At 38.3% G+C, this 25038-nt stretch overlaps 3 protein-coding genes across 6 annotated transcripts; 1 reads left to right on the top strand and 2 right to left on the bottom strand.

Annotated features, from left to right (window-relative positions):
* Positions 1 to 731: 731 nt before the first annotated feature.
* LOC124407584 (serine/arginine repetitive matrix protein 2) lies at positions 732 to 23596 on the bottom strand. Of its 4 annotated transcripts, none has more exons than XM_046883864.1 (8): positions 23460 to 23596; positions 7183 to 7468; positions 5569 to 5829; positions 3198 to 3496; positions 2020 to 2330; positions 1572 to 1755; positions 1306 to 1484; positions 732 to 1198 (listed from the first exon to the last, which is right to left on the bottom strand). In XM_046883864.1, exons 2-8 carry the CDS (start codon positions 7376 to 7378, stop codon positions 757 to 759), a joined length of 1872 nt encoding a protein of 623 aa, XP_046739820.1. In that variant the 5' UTR covers positions 7379 to 7468; positions 23460 to 23596; the 3' UTR covers positions 732 to 756. The 4 variants fall into 4 exon arrangements, with proteins under 4 accessions (XP_046739820.1, XP_046739821.1, XP_046739819.1 ...); XM_046883865.1 differs by lacking the exon at positions 23460 to 23596 and adding an exon at positions 19509 to 19761 and having other exon boundaries at positions 1572 to 1749; positions 7183 to 7527; XM_046883863.1 differs by lacking the exon at positions 23460 to 23596 and adding an exon at positions 19509 to 19758 and having other exon boundaries at positions 7183 to 7527.
* LOC124407597 (EARP-interacting protein homolog) lies at positions 20160 to 22146 on the top strand. The gene is made up of 6 exons (XM_046883888.1): positions 20160 to 20317; positions 20546 to 20771; positions 20858 to 21078; positions 21197 to 21378; positions 21461 to 21757; positions 21948 to 22146. Exons 1-6 carry the CDS (start codon positions 20276 to 20278, stop codon positions 22108 to 22110), a joined length of 1131 nt encoding a protein of 376 aa, XP_046739844.1. The 5' UTR covers positions 20160 to 20275; the 3' UTR covers positions 22111 to 22146.
* On the bottom strand, positions 22402 to 23604 carry LOC124407611 (RNA-binding protein pno1). Its single transcript, XM_046883908.1, has 3 exons — positions 23467 to 23604; positions 23262 to 23351; positions 22402 to 23183 (listed from the first exon to the last, which is right to left on the bottom strand). Exons 1-3 carry the CDS (start codon positions 23563 to 23565, stop codon positions 22656 to 22658), a joined length of 717 nt encoding a protein of 238 aa, XP_046739864.1. The 5' UTR covers positions 23566 to 23604; the 3' UTR covers positions 22402 to 22655.
* Positions 23605 to 25038: the final 1434 nt, after the last annotated feature.

Here is a 25038-nt window from a genome sequence, read left to right as displayed (position 1 = left end):
ATGGAGCTACATTATTGGCTGAACTGAATTTTTTATACATGTACTTCTAACATGAAGAACGATCGCAGATAGGAGCGATTAATGAAGAATAAATTAAATAACCTCGGATGCGTCTTTAAAAAAAATTGAAGAGTATTTACACTGTGTAACATCTTTAAGGAATTTAATAACGCATCTATTTAATACATAAATAAACTAACAAAGGCAACGATTAATTAACACGCATTGAGTCATAGAGTTTGCTAAATTATCAAAATGAACTATCACCTCAAATTATCGTATATACAAATTAAAGTTGAACGAAAATCCTCCACTCTCCACTACGTCATCACTCAGGGAATATATTGCAGGGTCAAAATTTCCTGACTAATCAAAATTACAAAGAAAATGGCACGTGTGTTTCTAAAACACCATTTAAAAATATTCTCTCTCTATATATATATGCAATAATAAGGTAAGCAAATGAATCATTTTTAATAAAATCCTATAAACTAGGGGATCGTCAAATGAGTCATTGATATCTGAAGTTAAAGCTCGCGCTTAATGTTGACAGAAATATAAACATTCTGTTATGAGATAAAGGAACAAGATAACTTTAATTCATTTCAGTTTTTCGCTATTCTGGAATGTAAGTTACTCACCTAAATCGAATTGAGTATCAACTATCAAATACAAAGTGTATTAAAAAAAAAAAAAAAGTGGAAAATAGCAATAGTTCGACTGATTTCAACAAAAATGTATTGGCTGTCAACCGGTTTAACTGTAACCAAATTGCACTTTCCGACATTGGCAAAGCCATTTAATGATCCTGGCATTACGTTCCACTATGCTCGGTGGATCACTTGGCTTCTGATTGCAATCATCATTTCCTCCTCTTCCAATGCTGCAATTGTTATTTTGCCACTGATTTGTTTGATTGTTACCAGCCCATGAGTACATTCCCAGTGCAGAATCGACGGAACTAACGCTATCAAAGAAAACTGGGGAAGAGGACTTTGAATCTGGTTCGGTAATTCGATGATAATTGTCTGAATCTAGACCAAGGCGGTCGAAAAAAATTTCAAGCTGTGCAACTGAACGGGTTGGATGTGTTGATTTATTTGAACGAATGTTATCGTGTCGCCAGTAGCGGTCGCTGATATCTGACTTCGATCGCAATATTGGTCTGCCCCTTTCTTCTTTCCAAGTATCTGAAAACCTGAAATATTCCAAAAACCAAGTTTCACAACAGTAATTTTATTTGTTATGATGTAGCATATTCGTGTTTGGTCTAAGTCACATATCATCCATCATAGATGATAATACCTTGAGTTTCGTGTTGGGCTTAAGTCTGTTTGACTATTACTGCTTTCCGAATCTGGTGTATATGGTCTCACCATAGATTGCGGCGTGCAACTTCCATAACTACTTTTTCTTGATCTATCTTTCTCTGTGGAATGTTGTGTCGAAGCTCCACTGTCTCTACGAATATGACTCCAGCAGTCCTATGATAAACAAGTAAACTTCAGCAGTAGAAAATAAATTTCACTCTTGGCCTGAAAGTAATTTTTTTGCAGAAATGAAATATTCACTTGAATTCTAGGTGGAGGCTCGCTGCGATGCGTACAGTGACCGGAAGAGCCACCAGAATCTCTTGCCGTTGCTCCATGACTCAATTTGCTTGATCCTGAAGATTTCTGGGTTCGACCACCAGATGACAACACGCTACTTGCATCTGCACCTCCTGAGCCCAAAGACCGTTTAATATGCCTAGAACTAAAATTCCAAATCATAATTTTTTTTCTGAGTAAAATGCAGCTGCGCAGGTAAAAATTCTCTATCCAAATTACTATCAGTTTTGTTTAATACAGAATTCCAAGTAAGTATGTACATGTATGTTTGTTTTCTGATGATTCTTTCGAATTTTTTTGAATTCCTTGAAAGTAACTTGATGCTCTTATTGCGTAATAGATTTGGAAATGTAAGAGTTCTTGCACGTCTAATTTCTACATAGTAAATCACAGAAATTTTTGCAATTACCTTTGGTAGCAGCTGGCATCTCGTTTGAAGCTATGCTCCGAATAATCTGAGCTAGTTTCACAATCTGGGCAGTTATTAATCGTTTGTTGTTGCCCGGGTGCTGATGGTTTAGAGGATGACTTTGATGGCGAATGTGGAGATAGAGATGCACGACTTCTCGTACTGGTACAGTGAAGATCAGGAAGTGACTTGTGACACACGGTTGTTTCAGCAGGCAACGAATTGCTTGATTTCTTTCCAGACCTTCCGGCCGAATGGGAGTGAGAATTGCTTCTACCAAATTTGAAGCAAATATCGAGTGGTGCCCCATGCTAAAATCAACAAAGAGAAATAATACAGATACAATTCTGTCGTGTTGGCAAAGGATTTACTCCAAAATGTTGAGTACTTAAAATGTTTGTAGAATTGATGGTGATCAAGGAAGAAGGACGTAATTTCCAATATATTGTTTTTAGCAGATATATGGATTCTTATGCAAGAGCGAGTACGAATCCTATTTTGACGAGCTTTCTCGTAAAAATATTAATTTTCCGGGGATATACGCTTGTATCGACTATCGAGGGTCGACTAAATCATAAAGATGAGCTGAAAATCTTGGAGTAAGAACTCGCAGCATCGCGACGTGTCTGTCGTGGCTACAACATTCATTAAATATGCATACAGCTGTTATACCTATAACGTTCGGACAGCAGCCCAAACAGCTCCTATGCTCTGGTTAGTGAACCTATCATGTCTCTTTGTACCCTATCAGTAGCAGACACCCAGCTCATTTCGTGCTCTATCTATCATCCTGTACAATCGGTCAATTATTCTTTGACGACGCAGGGAATGATGGCCACTTCATCACGTACACACTCACGCACGTGCTCATACTATAATGTACGATCACTCTAGGATATGATAATAGATCAATGTCTACACGCATATCGTAACAGCATCGTAGGTGTCGACATATGAACGCTTCAAGTACCTGCACACGCGTCGTACATACTAACAGAAAGTACCGGTATACCGGACTATATACAATATCCTGTTTCCTGCTTCCCATATCCGGTGTCAATCCTGTTAAGCGAGGCGGTCAAGAAATTGGCCTTCGATCGCACATACGGCGGACGATATTTATAACTTGTGCGATATCGTTTCACCACTTCCTTAACATTGGAAAGTGAAAATATTACCAAGTTGCGGTCATCTTCTCTACAGCTGACGGACCCCGGACCTCCAGGTGAATATCTGAACTTGTCTTCCCTCGCAGCTTGAGCCAGTGGCGACGAAGGTGGTGCCGTATCGGGAAAGAAAACATTCTCTTTGCTGTCAGTGTTTAGAAGCCTTCTAAGCTTCGTTTGCAACTGGTCACTTCCGTTGCCACTGGGAGGACCGGATATTGTGCGTCTTTGAGGGACTGGGACTAGTCGAGGACTTTTCGGCGGCAACGTGGGCGGTGGCAGCGATCTTTGTGGGCTCAATAATCCGTCAGCTGGAAAAAGAGTATTGAGGAAAATTTAGCCATCGTTATACTCATAACACTCGATGAAAATAAAAATCAATTTGTTACACTTAACAAGCTATAAGATTGTCATTTTAAAAGAGGTATTTCAACTGAATATATCATATCAATTTTATACATTATTCTTATAACCAATGCAGTAATAAAAACAGTTGGCCGAATTTCAATTTGAAGGATTTTAAACTCAATGGTACGTGACCACAAAAAGAATTGAACTGATTCACGCTGTTATGAATTATATTTTATTTTTTGAGTCGATTCGAAATCTGTTGATATATGTTTGACTAGTTCGACAGGGAGTCTATGCAGAAAAAAAGTTCCGCCGCCTAACTAAATTGGTGCTTCAGCATGATAGTTTTGTAAATTGATGAGATAAATTACTTGCTAAATTTGCACAAGTGAACAATCATCTCTGTACTAAATTTGGTATACATACTTGAATTGACGGAAGTTCGCGACCATGAGGTAAAAAAGTAACAAGCTCATTTTTTTTGTAAAGCTGCATTTGGGCGTAATACTTCGCGAAATTTGGACCTATTTTTACACAACACGTCGTGGATTTTCCACGACGAATGATTGAGAATTATATAAATCCAGATAGAAGAACTGTGTTTCAAAGCGAATTGAACAAAATAGAAACTATGAAAGTGAATTTAAAACACTTTATGTTGGCTATACTATATTTCTGAAACGCCTCATTAGTGACAATAAAACTAGAACCTTGTGCTTAACAACTGCAGTAGGTAACGCCGAATGCTGAAGAGGTCATCGCCACTGCAGGTGTTTTATCACTGTCTTGTGTAAGGTGTAAAGTACATAAGCACTCTAAGCAGGGATTCGCCTATTCGTTGACTTCTCTGTACTGCAGTGCACTCTTATTGTCAAGTACAAAATTCAGGCTTTTATCCAAGACGTCGCTCGTGCCAGCAGTACCTCATATTACAGAGATACGTGATATACACGATATCAGTTGACGTGAATAAAAAATAAAAACGAAACATTTGTCGTGATTGATAATTTCTGGGATCAATATTGTGATCAGAGTTGAAAAAGTATTACAAGACTAGTACTTTCATTCAAGATGACAAGGGTACATTCAATCACCGTGTATCGTGAATTTTATCGTTTCATACCACATTGAATACAAGAGATCGCAATACATAATGAGACATCGATTTCATTCTTCAATGTCGTAATTGGAAATCTGGCGGTATCTGTAGTACGTACGAGATGTATACTCGAGATTTCAATTGTAAGCTTACCGCGGCATACATATATCGTTGTAAGCAAGTGCCATTCGAAGATGAGTTATTGATGAAACGATAAGTGATAGTTGTTATATAACAATTACATATCGAAATAATGATCAAATGAACGTTTGCAATAAAAAAAAAGGCGAAAAGTATGTCTTCCGATTTTCCCCCATGTATTTACCTACCATGCGCGTATGTATGATACGTGCATTGCCACGGACACATGGCTAATTCCAAGTCTACCAGTTTAACCGATCGGTTTATTTACGCGTAGCCACCGCATGCTGCGTTATATAGACTCCCAGCTGCCGTTTGTGTATACATATGCACGCAGGAAGAGACCCTGGCATATCAGTTGACAGTACAAACAGCAGCCTTATACCAGCTGGCTCGAAAAGAGCCAATTCATTTTTATGGATCTGTGCCTCATTCTTTTTTATCAATGTTTTTACTCGAGCTAACATTATCACATGCTCAAGCTCAAACAACTCCCTTTCTTACGTAAATATTTTCTCCTTACAGATTCTGGACGATTACATGCACTGAGATCGGTAATTTCCTGACTCACTTTCAGATTATTCCAAAACCAAAATTCTATTCAATTTTTTTCTTCTCCGCAACAATAGTAGTGAGGATAAAATTGAACGTGATTTATAGAGACGAGTTCTTGAAACCCATCCACTCCCGGGCTTAGATAAGACTTGATGACTCAAAATCATCCTTTGTATTATAATGAAACGTCATGTACCTACATAACAAGGAAGTAGGTTATATGAAATAATGGCTTACGTCTATCCTGGTCGTGACAATTAGACCAACAGCACGGGGGTGTCAGTGGTGTTGGAAGTTGTGGAGAAGTCGGTTGAATGGTACAGGTTCCGGCGTTGCTACACTTCCGCAAAAGTCGCGGTGGTGCCCCGGGCGCGGTTAACTGTGAAACTTGAAGGTGACCGCTGTTTTTCAGCTCCTGTTTCCTATCCAAAACCGTTTCGCTCTTCACGTAAAACGCCTTGGATTCTTGAAGCAGCTCTACAGCGCTTTTCCTCTTTCCTACATATAAGCGAAAAAATCAATCAGATAAGACATTCAGCGTCGAATTGTTAGTGTCAACATAGAACCCAAATTGCGTAGACGATCGAGGGCTTTCCTATATCATATCAGAACTATGACTCAAAACGCTTCTCATTATTACAACGACAGTTTGTCGCACTAAACAATGCGACTACATTAAAATAGAAGCACAAGGCACGTCTTTGTGTCCCGTTTTCTCCATGCAGTCTAGGAATCCACCCAGCTAGAATTTAGGGGTTCTGGGAACAGTAGGGGGTGTGACGGATTGTTTATGTTACTCCGTTGGTATATCTGTCCGTCTGCGATTCCAATGTACTAGACGCATTGCAAGCAAAGCTGTTGCTAAATGTGTCATACTCTGTAATATCAAGTTCCTGCAGATAAGAATTCGGGTGAGAATAAAAGTCTGTAAATGTGTCGAACGTTTATTTTTATAAGGAAAAAAATCTATGAAATTAATCGCGCAAATTTGTCTAGGTCACGGGTATCTATTTATGGATATAGATATGCGAAGAAAATGTGTAAAGGCACATGTGTAATCGTTCACCAGGTTTTGTGCCGGACATTTTCCTCGAGAGGTCCTGGGTCACCGATAAGAAACGGCTGATAAGCTAAGTTGAACGGAAGGGTATTGGATGATAATCAGATACATTTACTTGTGGCGCACAATACTTCGATGAGCGTACATACACAACTCATTTTCATGCCCAAACCATAAACCATGGTTACCCAGGAGTCGAGAGACATTTAAGGTCATACCACAGAGTATTTTAAAAGTGTAATGCTGCTAGAATTTTTCAATATCTCACTAAAAGGCAAATTAGTATCTTAAAAGGACGTGAAATCTGCAGTGCCGAAAATATAAAGTACATGCTTCACAAAATACTACCAAGAAGTCTTGGTCAGTCCATGGAAAGGTTGTTCAACTTGAAGAACTCTTATCAAATTGTACTATATACATAGCCTAAATTAGGTATTTATTCTATCGTTAACAGGTAATGAGGTCGTATATGTCTATATATACGTATAAAGTGTGACAGTGACGTCTGGCTTTGGATTGAAGTGCATGACAGTGAATAAGAGAACGCATTCGTCAACAATTAATGTTTTCAGCTGTCATTCATATCACCATTCTTTCCAACTGTGAAATTGCAATTTCTCTTTTTTCACCTCGTTTAAAACTACTCCTTGGTTCGTTGCCGCGTGTAAACTTTTCCACTGAATACAAGTAATGCGAAAAAAATGAAGATACAGTTTTTTAGATTGCAGTCACTGGGGAACCAGTAATGTAAAATGAAAATTGTAAATTTTGAATTGTCATGGTATTCTCACCCGCGTAATCACCCTGGTGACGGTTACTTCTGACGTAGAGCGTTGTCGCCAGCTGGGGTTGCTGATTCGTTTGGGCTGTTTGTGTCGGCTGCATGACCTGCGTGTCCCAGTATCCCCTGGTGCCAAAGCTATTGACACCCGATTGCTGCGACGGCAAGGTTTGCTTGCACGGAAGTCTAGCCATGGCGGTCATCATTGTTTTTTTTCTTTGTCTTTTAAGGTATATTTTTTTTTTTTTTTTTTTTGTTTTTCTACTTCAATAGGATTTTCCGCTCACCGCATCGACCTGCACTCCGCTTTCAACCGCGCAACGCTTCATCCCCATTTCCACGCTATCTTCTGCCCCTGAAGCATATAAAAAAGTTCAAAGGATTTAGAACAAATAATACATATATATATGTATGCAGGGTGAATGTGAATGTGTGTAAAAAGATGTAATCGGACTAATGTAATGCTATACGTAATCAAAATACGAACCCTTGGATTTTTACACAAGTTTCTGTGTTGAAATTCGAAGCTAAGGGAGATACGATATTCTTTATTTATTCCTTCCTTTCATTCCTAATATAATACTGTTTCATATTCGAACAAGCAACTTCTAGTCGTTCGAAAATAACTGTAAACGCCTTTAACTATAGGTACAATAATTTTCTACCAATTTCCTAAATTGACCGATTATGTACATTATATCTATGTACCTATACATATACGACATATGCCTCGTGACGCGCGATGACGTAGATCATATAAACTGGAGCGGAAAGTCGGTTTATAGGTGAGTTACGACAAAAGAATAGAATTGCGCGTAAATCGTAAAGAGGTGGTATACACACGTATATTGGATTGACTAAAAATTCATGCCCATGCGAATTGTCGTTATGGTCAAACGAGCAAATGGGTCAACGAGTATGGATTGAGCCAAGGAAGAAAGACAAGCGAACGAACCAGTTATTATTATACATCCCATTGTCGCACACCAAGGCAAATTGCCAAATATTGAACAATTCTTTAAAGCACCCTATACTATTTATTATTTTATATTATAAATATCTAACAACACAAGTTAGGATCTACATCCTCGGATTGTAGAACGATGACGTGTTTCTGACCACGACAAACGGTATTTCATGTTTACGATTGCAATCACACTTGAAGCAGGTGAACGGTAAGTCTGATTAGCACGATGAGAGAGGAATCTCAAACATACCTACATGAATGAGCTACATATAAATAAATGAATCGAAATTGGTTATACCTAGGATGAAAAGCTGATCAAGTTCTAAGCTGTTTTGTATTTTTCTATCAAAGTGTAATTTTTTTCTCATACATTTCAGCACCGTATATTTCATGCACTCGCTGTTAACGGCGCGGGAAGCGACAAACGTTTCTTTTTTCACCTGCACAGATCCGTAACGATGAGGCAATGCAACCGCAGAAAATTATCTGTATAGAAACGAGGGAATTGTTTGGTCGCGATAAAATACAGCTTTTTAAAAATTCGTGCGAATGCACGGCTACACGTGATCCACCTGTACAGGTACGCACTTCTGGTGTCGACTTCTGTTGTCACGAAAGAAAAAAAAGGGAAATCAACCGAAGGGAATAAAAGTGAATTGGAACAGATCGATAATGTGTACGTATATGTATGTCAAAGTACGTAGGAATAAAGGGCAAACAAAGGGCAAACAAAGGGCACACAAACCCAAATATTCAACTTGTACTCCGTGTGTACATTGTACTATGTAGTTACGTCAATTGCACGACAAGGCCTCCGGGATGCCGGATTTCACACGCTCAACGCACGACAGTAAAATAGGTATATCTCGACAGAGAACCGTGTACACGTTTCTATGAAACAAGTCAGCAAAACGGATGCAGGCGTCGAATTCTCAACGACGCAACTTCGCGGCGGTATATTACACCATGTGCGATTATACAGACGCGTCGACGGCATTTTGTGAAGTTCGTCTGAAGCATCGGAGAAACGAACGCAACCTAACTGTGCATTTTCGATAAGACTTTTATCGCAATTAGTTCCATGTGGCTATTTGGCACAACGAACGAAGAGAAATTGAATCCAGTTAATACAGAGATCTGAAAGGCGTGAAACAATTCCTAAAAAAAAAAAAAAATAAATAAATCTACATTTTCAACTTGTTCGTCAGACACCATTTTTTTCTTCTGGTTTTTGTTTAATTGAATTTGATGTGGAATTAGAACATCAGTAGTTTCAATCTGCACTGATTCGCTGCTTATGCTTCAACTATTGAGTAATATGAATACGTAGAAAAAGTTCACACATGCTTTATTTTTACAAAGTCCTGAATTTGATTGCAAGGTTTTTTATTTAAAATCACATCCGCTGAAACTCAATATCTGCACCTAGTGAATTTCAAATTGATGATAATGCATACCGATACAGCGTTCGAAAGCGTAATCCGATGCGTATATAACAAAAAAACATCATACATTATTTATTCGTAATCAGTACGTCACATCACTTCCATTATTTTAGTTACCATCGCATAATCCATTGTTCAACGAAACAATACCGAAAAGAAACGTTTTTTTTTTTGTGCTGCACTGCATATAATAGAAAAACATTGGATGCAGCCAACTGAATCTGCTGTTGTGAGCATGGAAATAAGAAATTTATTTATTAACTGCAACTAAATATCAGCTGATATACCAACACCGTTTTTTGTGCAAACAGATATTTGACTTCATTTTTGGATATTTGATTTCCGTAACCAATGACCAGTAATTTACACATTCGCGACAGTAAATTCAACCCAAGTCCGTCGGTGCATAAGATACCTCTGAATACGCGGACTGCCTTTTTTATCCAGGACTCACAATCAGCCAGCCAGGCTATCCGTTACCATATGCAATACACTTGATTCATAAGACTATCTTTTTTCAGGCAGGCTTTTTCCTACCCTAACTTCCATACTTCTCAAAGTGGTTAGGATATGTAGAGAATTTTTTCCACCTGAACCTGCAATGCAGGTGCAGAAGAGGCGAGAAAAAGAAAATTTATAACTGCCACACCGATAGTTGTAATGCCGGTGTATCCTTTATTCCGCGGTGAATTCGATACTGCCTGGCAGGAGAGACTGCACGTACGTACGTTTAACGGGACCATCAGCAGCAGAGGACAATCCTCCGAAGATTTAAGTGAGTCTAGTCAGGACTTGACTGAAAGGCTTTAGGACCGGCGTTCGCAGGCGACAAGTGCATGCGCTGCGTTTACATACTGCAGCTTATAGCTGGTTTCACAGAACTAAGGCCGGAATAACAATTCCAGTTGCGCTGAGAATTTATTCAAACGAATGCACGCGTAGGCCAGGAACCCCGACGTTCCGCGTTCACAGTAGTTGGTTGAGCAGGCAGAACCTGCGATGTCAGTGTTCCACTCTGACATTACCTACCCACTCCAAAGCCCCTGACAGAGAAATTATACTCATATATATTATCCTCGTAAATAGCATATATGCGCAACTGCGACGATCGCGGGGTGAAGGAAACGGTCATTGGACTAAAAAATTATACTGCTTTATTCGAGCTATTTTCCCATTGACCGCGCAATATTGCAGCCAAGTTAATGTCTACGCAATACTTGAATAAATTGACAATAGCCGCATATTATTTTATAGAAGAATGGGAATACAAGTATTGAGCAATTCAAATGAACTATGAGATTTAAGAAACCAGACTCGTGAAGGTGATCACAATTTTTGAGCAGATGTGTTAATTCGACAAGAAATGTATGAAGAGAATAAATAAAATATGACGAAAAAAGTATAATTCAATCACAGGGATTGATTGAAATCAATATTCTGCGCCTGATGCCAGCGCATGAGGATTTTGTCAAATAGCACCCCTCGAAGCTTCCATTTGACGCAGGGATTTCGAGTGGTCCTTGATCCGGAGAGAGTCGAGGAGCTCACTGTTGACACAATGAGTCGATTCAAGTTTTTTATTAATATTTTTTTCGAAACACCGGTGTCACTTCTCGAGTGAAAGAACCTGCTTGCGGGTAGTGGCGAAGCGTCGAATTATATTTACCGTAATTCCAAACGACTGATCAATGATATATGATAAATCCTGATCGAACACTGAAGTTGAATTACGAAAACAAAGAACGCAGGAAATTCAAATTATCGAACAGCTAAAATTGATAACACATTCATAATCTGAGAACCAATTTTTCGAGATTTCGAAAAAGTTCAATAATGATGATTTTTTATGACAATTTTTATCCAACACATACGAGGAGGCTAGCTATTCGGACAGGAAATTAGATTCGATTCTAAATACATATACAGGCATACAGAGAGGTTATCTATTCAAGGAAATGATCACCGAGCACACGCAACCTAACTCTTGTCTACAGTGATACCACGGTATGCCTGCACAGTAGCGGGAAGCGTTTCCTTTCAAGATAACCTCCTTGTACATGTATTGCTTTTAAGGAAGGATGTACACCCTTGTATTTGCAAGTTGTGTTGGGCGCAGAAGATCCAAAGAACCACAGGACAGTCAAGGTATCGGTTCAGAGGAATTAGATGCACGTTTTTAAAACGCAACGCGAACAGTGATCGGCATTGTCCAAGTTCCAAGTAGAACGAGGGCGTTTCATTGTTTTTCTTATTGTTAGTTAAGTAAATAAATGATGACCTCGATTTGATAATATCATCAATAAACTTTATTCGCTGGTAGTTTTATTCCGATCGAGAGGAAAATCTGTAAAGTCTGTACCCTCAAACTATGCTTACTGCAAGCCTGTAACCGTGGCTGATTGCGTACTTAAGGAATTCCCACCACGTGGGTGTCTACCTTCTTGTTATGTCTGCTAGAAGATAGGTTAACACACGTGTAAATTACACTGGCCTGTTCCGAGTGACGAGTACGAAGTGATTTTCAACCTGAAATGGGAGTGTGGAATGCATCCGTGCGAGTAAATATAAACGAAAAGGTAGGCATACAAAAAGATAGATAGATAGATGGATGGATATAGGTATAGCATGGATACCTTTATTTTCAAATCGATCTAGCCGCGCACCTTCGCCCACAAAAGATCCCCCACGCATTAAATATTTATACGATAACGACAAGATATATATCTACAGTACAGGCTGTTTCAGGCGTATGCATTTACACGTTTACTGCTGCAGCACGAGATGAGATATTACGAGTATACCTACGCTACAACGTCGAGGTCAGGAAAGAGAAGTAAAAAGGTAAAGAAAGGGAAGAAAAACTTCCGTAGGTTTATCGAACGCTTAGGCCGCGGAAGCTTGGAGACTAAGGCGTCCATTGGCCAGTTCTCCGTTCCGGACCAGCAGCGAAATACGAATTTAAACACGCCTACCCGATATATGTCGAACGTGTATTTTATTGGACCATGCAGGGCGAAGTGTGTGCTGGGTTCGCACAAATGTCGCACCCTCCTGCCAAAACGGTAACCGCGTGTAAAAAAAGTCACGCTAAAGGGCAAGTTCAGCACGCTCGGGAGTTGGGGGTGTTCGACACAGAAGAGGGTTTGTTTTGAGGCCCTGTAATATTTTTATCTCGCTTACGTGACAGCGTGCAATGAATTAGTTACAACCGAAAACTAAGTACCTAATACAGAAATCTTCGTTGGCTACAGCGACGAGGTCTTCGTTCACGTTGAATGTTTTCAAGATACAGCGTACTTAAAAGGGATGATTGAAACTTTTTTTCCAGTCCGTATATCGCTAGTAGACGGATAGACGAGTCTTAATGGCAATTGTTAATAATTCAGGCTTTTTTACGCGTGTCGAAACACGCGCACGGACAATTCTGTTGTGTATGCTGTTTGTCGGAAAGTACCTTAGAGTAATTTGAGCCACGATCCGAGAAGTCGCGAACTTAGAACATGACGATGTAACGGAAAAGGAAATGGAATTTAGAATACCCGTTCGAAAGTTTTTCAGATATTTGATGGGAGCAATTTACGCAACATATAACTTCACAATCGATTCTCCCGGTATTTTACGCGTCAATGAACTGGCACGTGGAGACTGCTGGACTATCGCAATCTGATCGCTAACGAATATAATCTATTGCTTCGTCAACAATAGGTTTGCACCAGCAATACGATTTTGTCGATGCAGCAGAGTATCACCGTTGAAAAAAGAACATTATATTTCTTGACTGATATGCAGTCACATGGATATGCACAATTTGTTGTATTACATGTATAAAGGAATTTGATTGTACGCTGTAACGTTATACTTGGTTTACCAAACGTTTTCATTGATTTTAGAACTTTACTATCTTATTCGAATGAACATTAGAACGTTTGGCTGCTAATTCTGACTGCTAACTTCAGCCTCGTTCTACTCGAATATACTTTTGTCTGAACGAAATGTCGCATCGATTTTCCGTTACTTTCAAAATTCGAATCCATGGAATGCGAGTTTGTATTCCACTTAAGGATGACATAGCTTCGGACCTTCCAGCAAGGAGTGATCATGACACGACTTCGTATTTGCAATAACGGTTCGTTCAACGAAATGAATAAGATGAAGACACGATCTGCTATCGCGGTGTGTTGAATAGTAATTATTAATTTTCTCCCATACTCGGAATCACGTTATAACGTAGGAGTTGAATCTACGTAGGTATAATATGAAAACGCGTGAGACACGAAAACGCAACGCCATACACTTAAACTCTAAATGTTTTACCTGCCCGGTTTCTTCAACAGACATTGAGTTATTATCATAGGTATACTGCACGTGGCACGTATATTGTACATCGCATGTTGCATATTATTCAAAGAACTGTACAAGCGCCTATGGCTCCATATTCAATTCCATTCACATGACTATAATAACACGTGTATAGCAACGGAGGCAAGGTATCCCTACCGTAATTAAATGCAGGTACGACGAATGAGATGCGTGACATATGCGTGCAAGGTGCATTACCATATATTCGTGAGAAAATAATATGCTTTTATGGATAGAACAAATTGAGTTGGAATAAATTTCGTTCACGCTTTATTTGACAAGGCATTATTACACGTGTCCATAACGCTAATACATACTTAACAGTCGTTACGCCCGCGCAATAACATATCCAATACTAATCACCTCTTTCACGAAATGTGAATCCATTTTTCATATTCCTGTATTAACTGGTCGTTATACCTATTATTTGATTATCGCCAGGTGTAACTGCATATATATTTAAATACTGTAATACGTCTGACAAATGTCTGTAATTATAGTTAAAGAGTTTACCAAGTCCAGTTAATGGACGAGGGATACGAATTGGAACTCGCGTCCAGTACATGCGGGAGCCTCACGTAGTGGATATTTTCTAGACGAAGACAGTTTCAGGAAAAAATAGCGTGTAGATAATTTCTTCCATAATCGATAGATCAACTAATTTTGTGTTACACGAGCTTGTAGAACAAACTTGGCTGTAAATTTTTAGGTTCATTTTATACTTTTGATTCTAAATTTTCTCAACACACGTTAAGCATCACGAGCCGTTCCGTAAATATATCTACGACGTAATTGGAAAGCGATCGTAATGAATTAGTACTTATAGGCTCAGCCGTAGAATGGATTGTCAGTTAAAATGGACAAGGATAAAAACTCGATTTCACAGTAACTTGCGCAATATCATTTAGTCGCTTCTAAATAATGCCCACGTTTCGAAATTATTTATTATGTAATTATCATAGAAAAGGTAGAAATATGTAGACCGAAATATTGTAGAAAATTTTTTTAAATTCGAGACCTGATAAAAAATATGGCATACAAGTATAATCGGTTTGTGAAAACTATGTTCATTTCTTTCTTCTTTACAGGATCTATGATCGAGGTTCAAATTTTTTTTAATCGTTATTACATGTAATAATATGTTTCGAGCACACCGATATCCTGTTGCTCATTAGTCAAACCATTAGAAGCATTTCACGTAATTCGATTTCGCGTCTGACAAAGCCATAGCTGATGTTCTTCATAGGTTTGTTACAGTATCCGTAGTAATTGAATTCGTTTTGCATCTTAAGCGTCTATATCACGGTCTGCATGACTCTTCGCAACACTCAAGTCTTACTGTTTCGCCTATTGGTCCCTACAGAATGACGTAACGGTTTCCTCGGTGCTCTTCTGAACGTTATTAGACTCGGTTTCCAATGTTATCAACTTTGCCATACACACTGTATATATGCGTAATAATATATAGCCCAACGGTTCAGGAAGTTTATGAAAAGCATTTCGTAATCTTCTACAATGCTTCGAGCAATCGATTTTCGAGCTGCTAACGCAACGTGACTTTTGAAATTGAGTTCTTAATCTTTAGTCAGATATAAGGTAAAGTTTCTGTCATTTTTCCGAGCAATTTCTAGGTGTAATGTTTTACTTCGTTGAATCCGTCGACTAGATTCACTGCCACGGTTCAGGGTTCATGGTTCAGACTGCTGCGAGATACGATACATCGAAAACGAAAAAACATACCGTGTACTGGAGATTGAGTAACAGAATGCAGTAATTGAATCAAACGATGTCGTGTATCTAGGCGTGCAGTGGCTATCGCTTGCCATAGAGTTACGGGTAAAAGAGAAAATAAACAAACCACTATAACTTGAAAAAAGACAAGTTCCAATTCAAACACAGCCATTGTTAAAAAGTTGAATTCTATATGGAAATCTTATAGCCTAACTGGAGCTTCTGCATCAGCAATCATCGTTAATAAGTACCAAGCAATTACGAATTCGTTATAATAATTTCACTCGAGGTTGACCCGGGAAATAATTATGTCAATTATAAAGTCGCTTTTTATAATTAGGATAAGTAGTATTTCATTTTCTTTGTTTTCTTTATATGTTTTTGTATAATAAAATTCCCACTGCCTTGTAGAAGAATTAAGTAACCAATAGTACACAAGCAACAAGACAGTACGATCTTCTTTTACAGCATGATTATACATATATATATAGAAATATCTAACTAGAAAGAAACCTAATTTGTCAGCGCATAAAAATTCGTTCTTCTCGTCAGTAATTAATTAAGGCAAATGTAGGTATGCTGACATGTTTTAATGTTACGCTCTGTTTCTAGCGCGTATAAGATGCAGGAAACAGTGTAAGTTTATTTATGATTTTATAATTTATTCTCACCATTTTTTCAGGCTGTACCAGTAACGTTATACATATACCAAAGTGCCATGATAATACATAAATGCACAAAGGAAAAAAGGTGTTGGAGGAAAAATAGAACCTCTCGCTTTGTTACTTAAAACACTTGTTTCCGCGTCCCGCAAGTAACTTTTAACCTAATTACCAACAGCCCACAGTTACTCGACCCGATTTTAAGTTGGTCGTCTAATTTGCTGGACCTTTACGTATCAAATATCGAAGAAAATATGAGAAAACTGTGGAAGCAGACATCGTCCGCACTTACGGTGTTACTTTATTGATTAAAGTGGGCTCGACCTCCGAGCACGTGCTTCGCTCCCTTCAGTCCCATAACCATTCATCAAAAGTCCCGCACGACACACGCGAGGCTCGAGCTCCTAGCCCGGTGCTTCTTGGATCAAGGTAGAATTCACCTTATATTCACAATTTTATCAGGCAGCGTTAGCGACGTCGGAGGCTCGTGGCTACCGACACATTTTCCGTCGTACGTTCTGACGTCTTCGCACCAGAGTTCTCTATAATAGTTTCATGAATCCTATAGACTTTTTTATTTTCTATTTTAGGCTAATAAAACCCATCTGCTGCACTCTGTGTATGTGTATATATATATATATATATACATATATATGGGGTATTCCAAGTGAAATCGAGAGATCATTTCCCTCAGGTCATCAGATCCTTGCATAACTTTTTTCACTTCAAAAAATATCCGAAATCTGTGGAAAAAATTCCAAACTTCAAAAAATGGTGTTTTCTCTGTTATCCCTTTTTGACACAAGAACCATCGTCGCGCCACCCGAAGAAGCGAGAAAATTCTTCAAAAAAATTAGGTTTTCTTTGAAATAGAATCAATGCGAAAAAAAATTAGGCAAGGATCTGACGGCCTGAGGGAAATGATTTCTCGATTTCGCTTGGAATGCCCCATATCTATATATATATATATATATATATATATATATATATATATATATATATATACAGGGTGGTATTATACAGTAGAACTTGCGTTAATTTATTAGACGGAGGGGAATTCACATCTGCTTCTACTGCTTGGGTGACATGTGAATTCAAACCCATTCCATATTATGCAGATCAATTTAAAATATATCCAATCGAAACACTGACACTACACAGAAGGATCGGGCGTACCAATTATTATTATCGTTGGTATTGTTGAATATGTATACCGACAGAGTGAGCGACGCCACATTTTAATTTGATACAATTGAATCCAACTCAAGTACAATAACTGCACAAAGAGTTTTAATACGTAGATATACGAGGAGGTTACAAACTTTATGATCATACGGTGAATTGGAGCAGAACAATATGTAGCGAATGACTCGCATAAGCATTATAAATTATAATTATTGGTCAGTTAATATCTGCAAACGTTGCATTTCAATTCTGTCAATTCGATGAAATAAATTTCTTAAATAATAACTCTATGAAAAACTTTGTATTCACACGACAGTGGAAAGTGTGCCAAACTGTGCTAACAAATTTCCGCAGCTTTGATAGTTGCGTATATAAATACAATTAATTTACTGTGTAAATGTTTTTTAATTTTCTACGATAGACGTATGTACAATGTTTTGTGAACACAAAACTTCTCTTCCTGGTTGCTATAAATATTTGATCGCTATTTCGGGTTTTCCCGCGTATAATCGAGGGTATAATAATTCAGCCTGTATACCGAGAAGGCGATGAAGATAACAAGTCTCCGAATCAACTGTTGACTCTTGATCGAAATCCGTAAAAAAGATGATAGAAAAACTTGCATAAATTTTTTCAAAACACATTAAATCAACGAGAGTTTCTCCTCGTTCACTGGGTAATCGATGTTTTCGTATATCCATTAGCCCTTCCCCGTTCTTACTATATATAAATATATGTACAATCGATAGGATGAATAAATAGATCAATAATCGTTAGCACAAGGCTTCCCAGGTGATTAATCCAGACCTTAGATATTCGCCCTGTATAATTAAACAGCCGTAATGATTGTCAGTAGATACTAATTTGCAGTTCCACGACGTCTCGTTTAATAGCCGAGCAAAAGTATTTATCGACGCGTGACAATATTTTTAATGCATGTAGTATAGAAACTTTAAGTACAGCTGTCCCGGGCAATTAGCCGCCCTACTCGCTGCTTGAATATTACAAAAATTACGTGTAACAGTTATAAATCCAGTATCATTAAAAAATTATCAAAAATTGCACTCTGAAATTGGGCGACGTCATGGCCATAATTTGTATTACGCGAACCGTTGATAAACGAACATAACAAACGTGTTACAGAGAGGATGCTTTAAGTCGAAGGATGCCTAAACCAGCTATACATACAATAGTAAGTATCCGTTACCGATACAGACAAATTTATTTGTCGAGCATATGAGCGTTAAAGCCGAACAGTTTAATTTTTTAAGGCAAAACCGATAAATTGCATTAATTGAAACACATATATGCACATTGTTCTGATATTTTCCTTTTAATATTGCTGAATTGCCAATAAATATCCTTACCAAGTTCCATGTAATTCGTTCCAACCGCAAATATGACTGACGATTTGAGCTAACGGCGAAATTTTGAAATCCAAACAACAATGTTAATCACCGCAAAGGACATAACGAGTTCCAGAAGATCGCACAATACGTTGATGAACCGGGATTTTATCTACTCCGCCTTCGTTGAATTTAACGTGACGTCATGCCCGCAGGATTTAAGTTTATTTGCAATACTGTTTACTTTTGCAAAACGTATACATACAAACACGTTCATCGTAGTAGAAAGGTCAGATCATTTGAATAGTCGCAGGAATAAAAGATTACACTTTACAGATCATCATTCAACGGCTCGGAATATCTATCGCGAAAAACTTTGCAGAAGAAATGGAACCAACCGTCTTGCAAACAGGTAACTGCACGGGATTAAAAACAACGCCGCAATAGTATAGCGAGACTCACACGCAGGTATACTCTCATCCCTGCACAGAAGGACAGTGTGACATGTGATTTTATATCGGGTTTTTTAACATCCTCGGTACAGACGCTGGGCTCGTTGGACGGTAAACCTGTATCGGTCACAGGGACGAAGGCTTAATAATTAATACAAAAAAACAGTCTGAATCCTGGGTATTACTTACAACTGGTGCGGCGGCGTCAGCATAACTCTGTTAAATATCGTGCACAGGTGTAGACACGTTCACTGCACCCACGCACAAGGCTCCGATGCTACTCGGACATATTATATAACCGTTTTAAAAGTTCGCCCGCAATGCAATACACCTCGAGGAGCCCTCGAAATCAACGGGTTTGCGTTCGGCTTTCGGCCACTGTGGTCCGTTTGACATAATTTATTTGGTGACCCCACGACGGCTGCTTCGACTCTTTCAAGGGTGGGGGAACCTTCTATGTGTGCGTACGAATGCTCTTCGTGTGCGTATGCGTGTGAATCCAGGTTGAATCGCGGCGTCAGGCAAGGAGCAACTGGCACATGTAGATAGACGCTTGGCGTCTGCGGAGTTTGTGGCACGACTGCGCCATCTGGTGAGACTAGGATCTGTTACACGATTCGAAGTTGAAGAAAAGGTTGGAGAGCTTAGATACGATATACGTTAAGAGTAAGGAGACAATCATAGAACTTATGGAAGTAAGAAACTTTTCATCCCATCAGATGAAAGTTGAAAGGAAATTTTACACCTCTGACATCTTTGTCTAACTTCTGCATAGTTAGACGATACTTAAAGCTCTTGCACAATATGAGGAAAAAAAAAAAATAATGACGTGCCGAGATCTCTGTTGGGTTTAACCTCAATGACTGTACGTTAGTGACCTTTTGTTGCGGCATGGTGTGTTTTGACACCTGTCAACAGTGACACCGACCCAGAGAAATTATTTTATTCTACGAAATATGGATACTGACAATCCAATAATATATGGCCTCGAGTTTCAAGTAAGAAGGTTAATCCACCAACGTTTATCTTATTACGTTCATTTGACACATTTCAACTTTACCAATCGAACAAACTCTAACCTAACCTAACCTGACGTTCATCGAATCTGAATGCCAGAAAATTGCGAATGAATTGTTGTAGGTTTCATTGTATAGTTGAATGATTCTCACTCGACGATCATGTTTTGATTACAAATCCATAAGTAAAATATTTCACATTTATTTCAGGCTAGAGCGTTAGCACCTCAAACGGCAGAAGCTGATGTCGTGAGATTTTTGGTCGGAACGCAATCTTTGAAGTTTCACGACAATCAAGTACATTTAGTTGAACTTGACGAAGAAACGGGTAGTTTAAAAACGCAAGTCTTTCAGCACTCAATTGGAGAAATATGGAACCTACAGGCCTCTCCCGCCGATCCATCAAGTTTTATTACTTGCTACAACACTCTGAACGGTGAGTGATCATTGGGCAACTTATTCGCTACACCGACTTTTGAAAACAAAAACCTGAATAATTCTGATAAACACGTAACTCCTCAGATGAAGGAATTTGTCAGATGAAAGGAGCTGTATGGAAATTACCTCCCACCGAAACTGACACACACGAAATCCAAAAACTTGGAAATGAAGCAGAAATTGATACAACCACTTATGGAAGTGATCTTAGAATAATTTCTTATCATCCAACGGATGGTACTAAAGTTGTTTCTGTCGTTGACAATAACTTTGTACTCTGGGATCTAGCAGCTAATGGTCCCAAGGTATTTTCCTTTACTATTGATGGTGCAATTTGCAATTTAATCGATAATTAAATCGATAGCGGATGAGCTGATGATGATATCAATTTATGAATTTCATGTTATTTTCACGAAATTTTAGGCAGTTACGCAAGGGACCTTGGCTAGTAAAGGTCAACCGAAGTTTACCACTGGTAAATGGAATCCACATAATACTTGCAATCAGTTCGTAACATTAAATGACAACCATGTGCGTGGTTGGGATTTCAGGAATCCAACCGATCAGGCGTGGGCAATACAGTCAGCTCACTCTCAAATTATAAGGTGAATATCAAGCAACACTTCTAAATATGTTCACTTAATTTTGCAAATTCAGTACTAATATCTTCAACTTATGACATTGCAGGGATCTAGATTTTAACACTAACCGCCAGTACATCTTATCAACCTGTGGTGACGATGGCTATATGAAATTTTGGGATATTCGTCAGCCATCCGAGCCTGTAATGTCACGAATGGAGCATTCTCATTGGGTTTGGAGTATTAGAATAAACCGTTTCCACGACCAATTAGTTCTGACGTCTAGTAGTGATTCCCGGGTAATATTATGCAGTGTAGCATCTATTTCTTCAGAACCATTCGGTCACCTCATTTCAAGCGAAGACGAACCAGCACAAACCGATGATGGGTCCAACAAAAACAAGTAGGCAGATTCAATTAAATTTTTTTGTATTTTGTATTGGGATTCATGAAAAATTTTCAATTCAGCTAACTCAATTATACACACGGTACTTGCACTCGAGGCTCAATGCCGAGTTTGGGTCAAGCATCGATTTACAGATCTATTACCAATTCCGAAGATAAATTTTATTTTATACAATTGACAATTCCAGAATGGAAGATGGCGTTGTGGGAAGGTACGAGGAACATGAAGACAGTGTTTATGGAGTTGAATGGTCGTCTGCTGACCCTTGGACTTTCGCATCACTGAGTTACGATGGTAGACTGGTAATTAACAAAGTGCCACGAAAATATAAGTACCAAATACTATTGTAAATATTGAAAGTAGTAAAGAATGAAATTTTATATAAATTTAGAAAAAATCTCTGCAATTTTCTTCTTGCATCAGAGTAAAGAGTTATTTAACTGGTACGAGTGCCGACCAGTATTGTTAATATACCTATCAACGTCCAGCTGATACAGAGTATTATGTAATTATTCGTCATACATACTCGATCGGAACTCGCACGGGATACCTGTTTCACAATTATTACGACAGATCCATTATCTGTGGAAATTGAAGGAGAAAATATAGTAAATAATTTTTTCCGTAGACAAAACGTACAATGTGTATTCCTCTCTTTCTGTATTATATACAATAGTTTCGAAGTATTTGTTACAGTAATGAAAAAAAAGTTATTCACAAATACACATTATACGTAAGCAGTCTGTATCGAAGCAAATGAAAATTTGCTTATCTGTTACAATTAGTCAATCCGAATATGAAAGAATTATTATCACTGATAGAGTTCACGTTTTTATCGAAATGGTGAAAAAAAGAAAATAAAGATTGCTATGAAGTTTTGACTCCAAAAGTTTTGTTACAACCTCTCTGATATTCGTCCGGCCACATTCCTCAATTGACCATAAACTTTTGATGGGGGGCTTCCCAAGATTAAATTACAAATTGCTCTTCGTGCAAGTTGTATGTTTTGGAAAGATCCAAGAATATGAATTTTAGTGTCAGCCAGAACTATTCTTGTTTTTGTTACATTTTCAATGGTAAATTTTGTTCTACCTCCTTTGCCAGCTAACCTGCCTATCGCTCTGGACAAGTGATCACCTTTCAGTGGTTTCACATCTTGGATCTCGAAGGTTTCAACAAATAAATCATCCAACCGCAATAAAGCCAATGCATCTTCGACCTCAAAACCATTAATGAATGCTCGCACAAAATCAGCAGCTTTTTGAAGATTTGATATATCAGGTGTATCGGGGCATGTACGAATTTCCACATTTCTAGATTTCAAATTAAACCGAATTTGAAGCTGTAAATGCTCGACAACAGGGGTGAAGATCTTCATCCAGTTTTCTTTAAGCGGTGTGTATCTATGCGCAGGCACTGGAACCTAAAGAAATCACGTCAATTATTTTAACATGTTATTGAAATGTGAACATCATCGTGAAATGACCATTCGAATACTCACTTTCCGTTGTTCTCCACCTTGGACATTTTTAGCTCGTTTTACAGAAGATTTAGTTTTCGTTTTCCCTTCGATACCATTTACCGTATCGACCTGAAAATCAGCAAGAATTAATATTCTAATATTCGATAAAACAATAGCTGGTTATGGATAAATAATGACGAAAAATAAGGAGAACCCAAGAATTTGTAGTAACATAACCTCTTACTTCCATGTGAGTTTCGCTATTCTGACGTCTTTTTCCTGACTTCTTCGCATTGGATTGTAATTCTTCGCTGGTTTGCATCTCAACATTATGTTCAGTCATTTTTTACCAAACTTAAAATATGTTTGAATTTCTATCTTATTCCAACGTGAAGACAAATGTCGGTAACAAGTCAAAATAACGTGGATGTTTTTTTAAAGAGGCAGAGAGAGAGAGAGCTAACTGCTAGATCTCTGTAATTCTTATCCATAGACGCACACGTTCAGAAACGAAGGATAACTGGACTCAGCATTCCGTGACTATCAATCATAGAGAACACAAAATAACCATGAGTCGTACACATCATACATATTCGAAATCCGTAACATCGATTGTTCTTACTTACCGACACGACATCGAGTTCACATTGTACGATTATTTAATTCCAGGGACTAACATATCTTCAACATTCTTCATGCAGTGTTGATGGCAGTTTCATTGGTAACAATAAAATGGCTCAATATACAGTAAACTGTAAGTGAGCGCCTGCAAGTCTCAGTAGTAATGCATGGGAATTTACAGAAACCTTTAACTAAAAATATAAAAACAGGTCAGTTCTCTTGTAGCGTTGCATGCCGAAATGGGGACTTGGAAGAAGTAATAATATTTTATATAATTACTGAGCACCGTCATAAACGACCCTCACTGCACTGTGTAGACTAGCCAATATTTGCAGGTAACTGTTGCACCCCCGAACTCTTCGGCTCTCTACATACCTATACTTGTAGTTGCGACTAATGCCCTTATATTCGAACGTGTAGTATTGGATGTCGTATAACACGTTCTCAATCAATGTACGTACAGAGTAATGTGGTCCGAGGCAAAGAACTAAATCATGGACTACTAACTAAAACTACGTTTCACTCAATGCTGATTTGACTGCTTTACAGAACTACAGTAAGCGAGTGCGAGGTTCGTGTCACACTTTGCCTTCTTCTGCCGAGCATTTTACTGCATGAGAAAAAGGCAGAACCAACCGCGAACTATATTTTCTTTTTCCAACTAGCGCTCACTTACTTCTCTTATTTTCGCTCATGCGGTGTTCAGCCTAAATAGGTTATTGGTCCGAAAGTCTACTTGGTCTCTCAGTAAAGTATAAAACGATATGACTGAAACAGATTTTACAGAACTTAAATTTACGTGGAACCAAGGAAACATATGAATTCAGATTATAATATCATTGAAGTGAGCTTACGGCCTGCAACAGAGTTTTCATAGATGTGTAATTTCCGTACAAATAAACGAGATTGTGACTTCACTGAAAACCTATTAACTCAAACAGTGTTCTGCGGGATAAAGTTAATGTTCCTTTGATTCCCAAGCCCCGAATATAAATAAAGTTGTGCACATATCAAGAACTTTACTCTTCAGAAATTGGTAAGTCACGTGATAAAGTTCAAGAAATTTAAATTACCTTTTTTTCACTGCATACTGCTGGCCATGATGTCGTCATTCTGTCTCATCCAGTCGAGAGAAAAAACGTCACAATGATGTCGAAAAAGTAACTGAAAGGAGTCTCAAATTGGATGCTTGTTT

This window comes from Diprion similis, chromosome 6, assembly GCF_021155765.1.
Source record: "Diprion similis isolate iyDipSimi1 chromosome 6, iyDipSimi1.1, whole genome shotgun sequence".
NCBI classification, from domain to species: Eukaryota; Metazoa; Arthropoda; class Insecta; order Hymenoptera; family Diprionidae; genus Diprion; species Diprion similis.
Note: the sequence above shows the minus strand (reverse complement) of the source record. Positions and strands in the feature narration are given on the sequence as shown.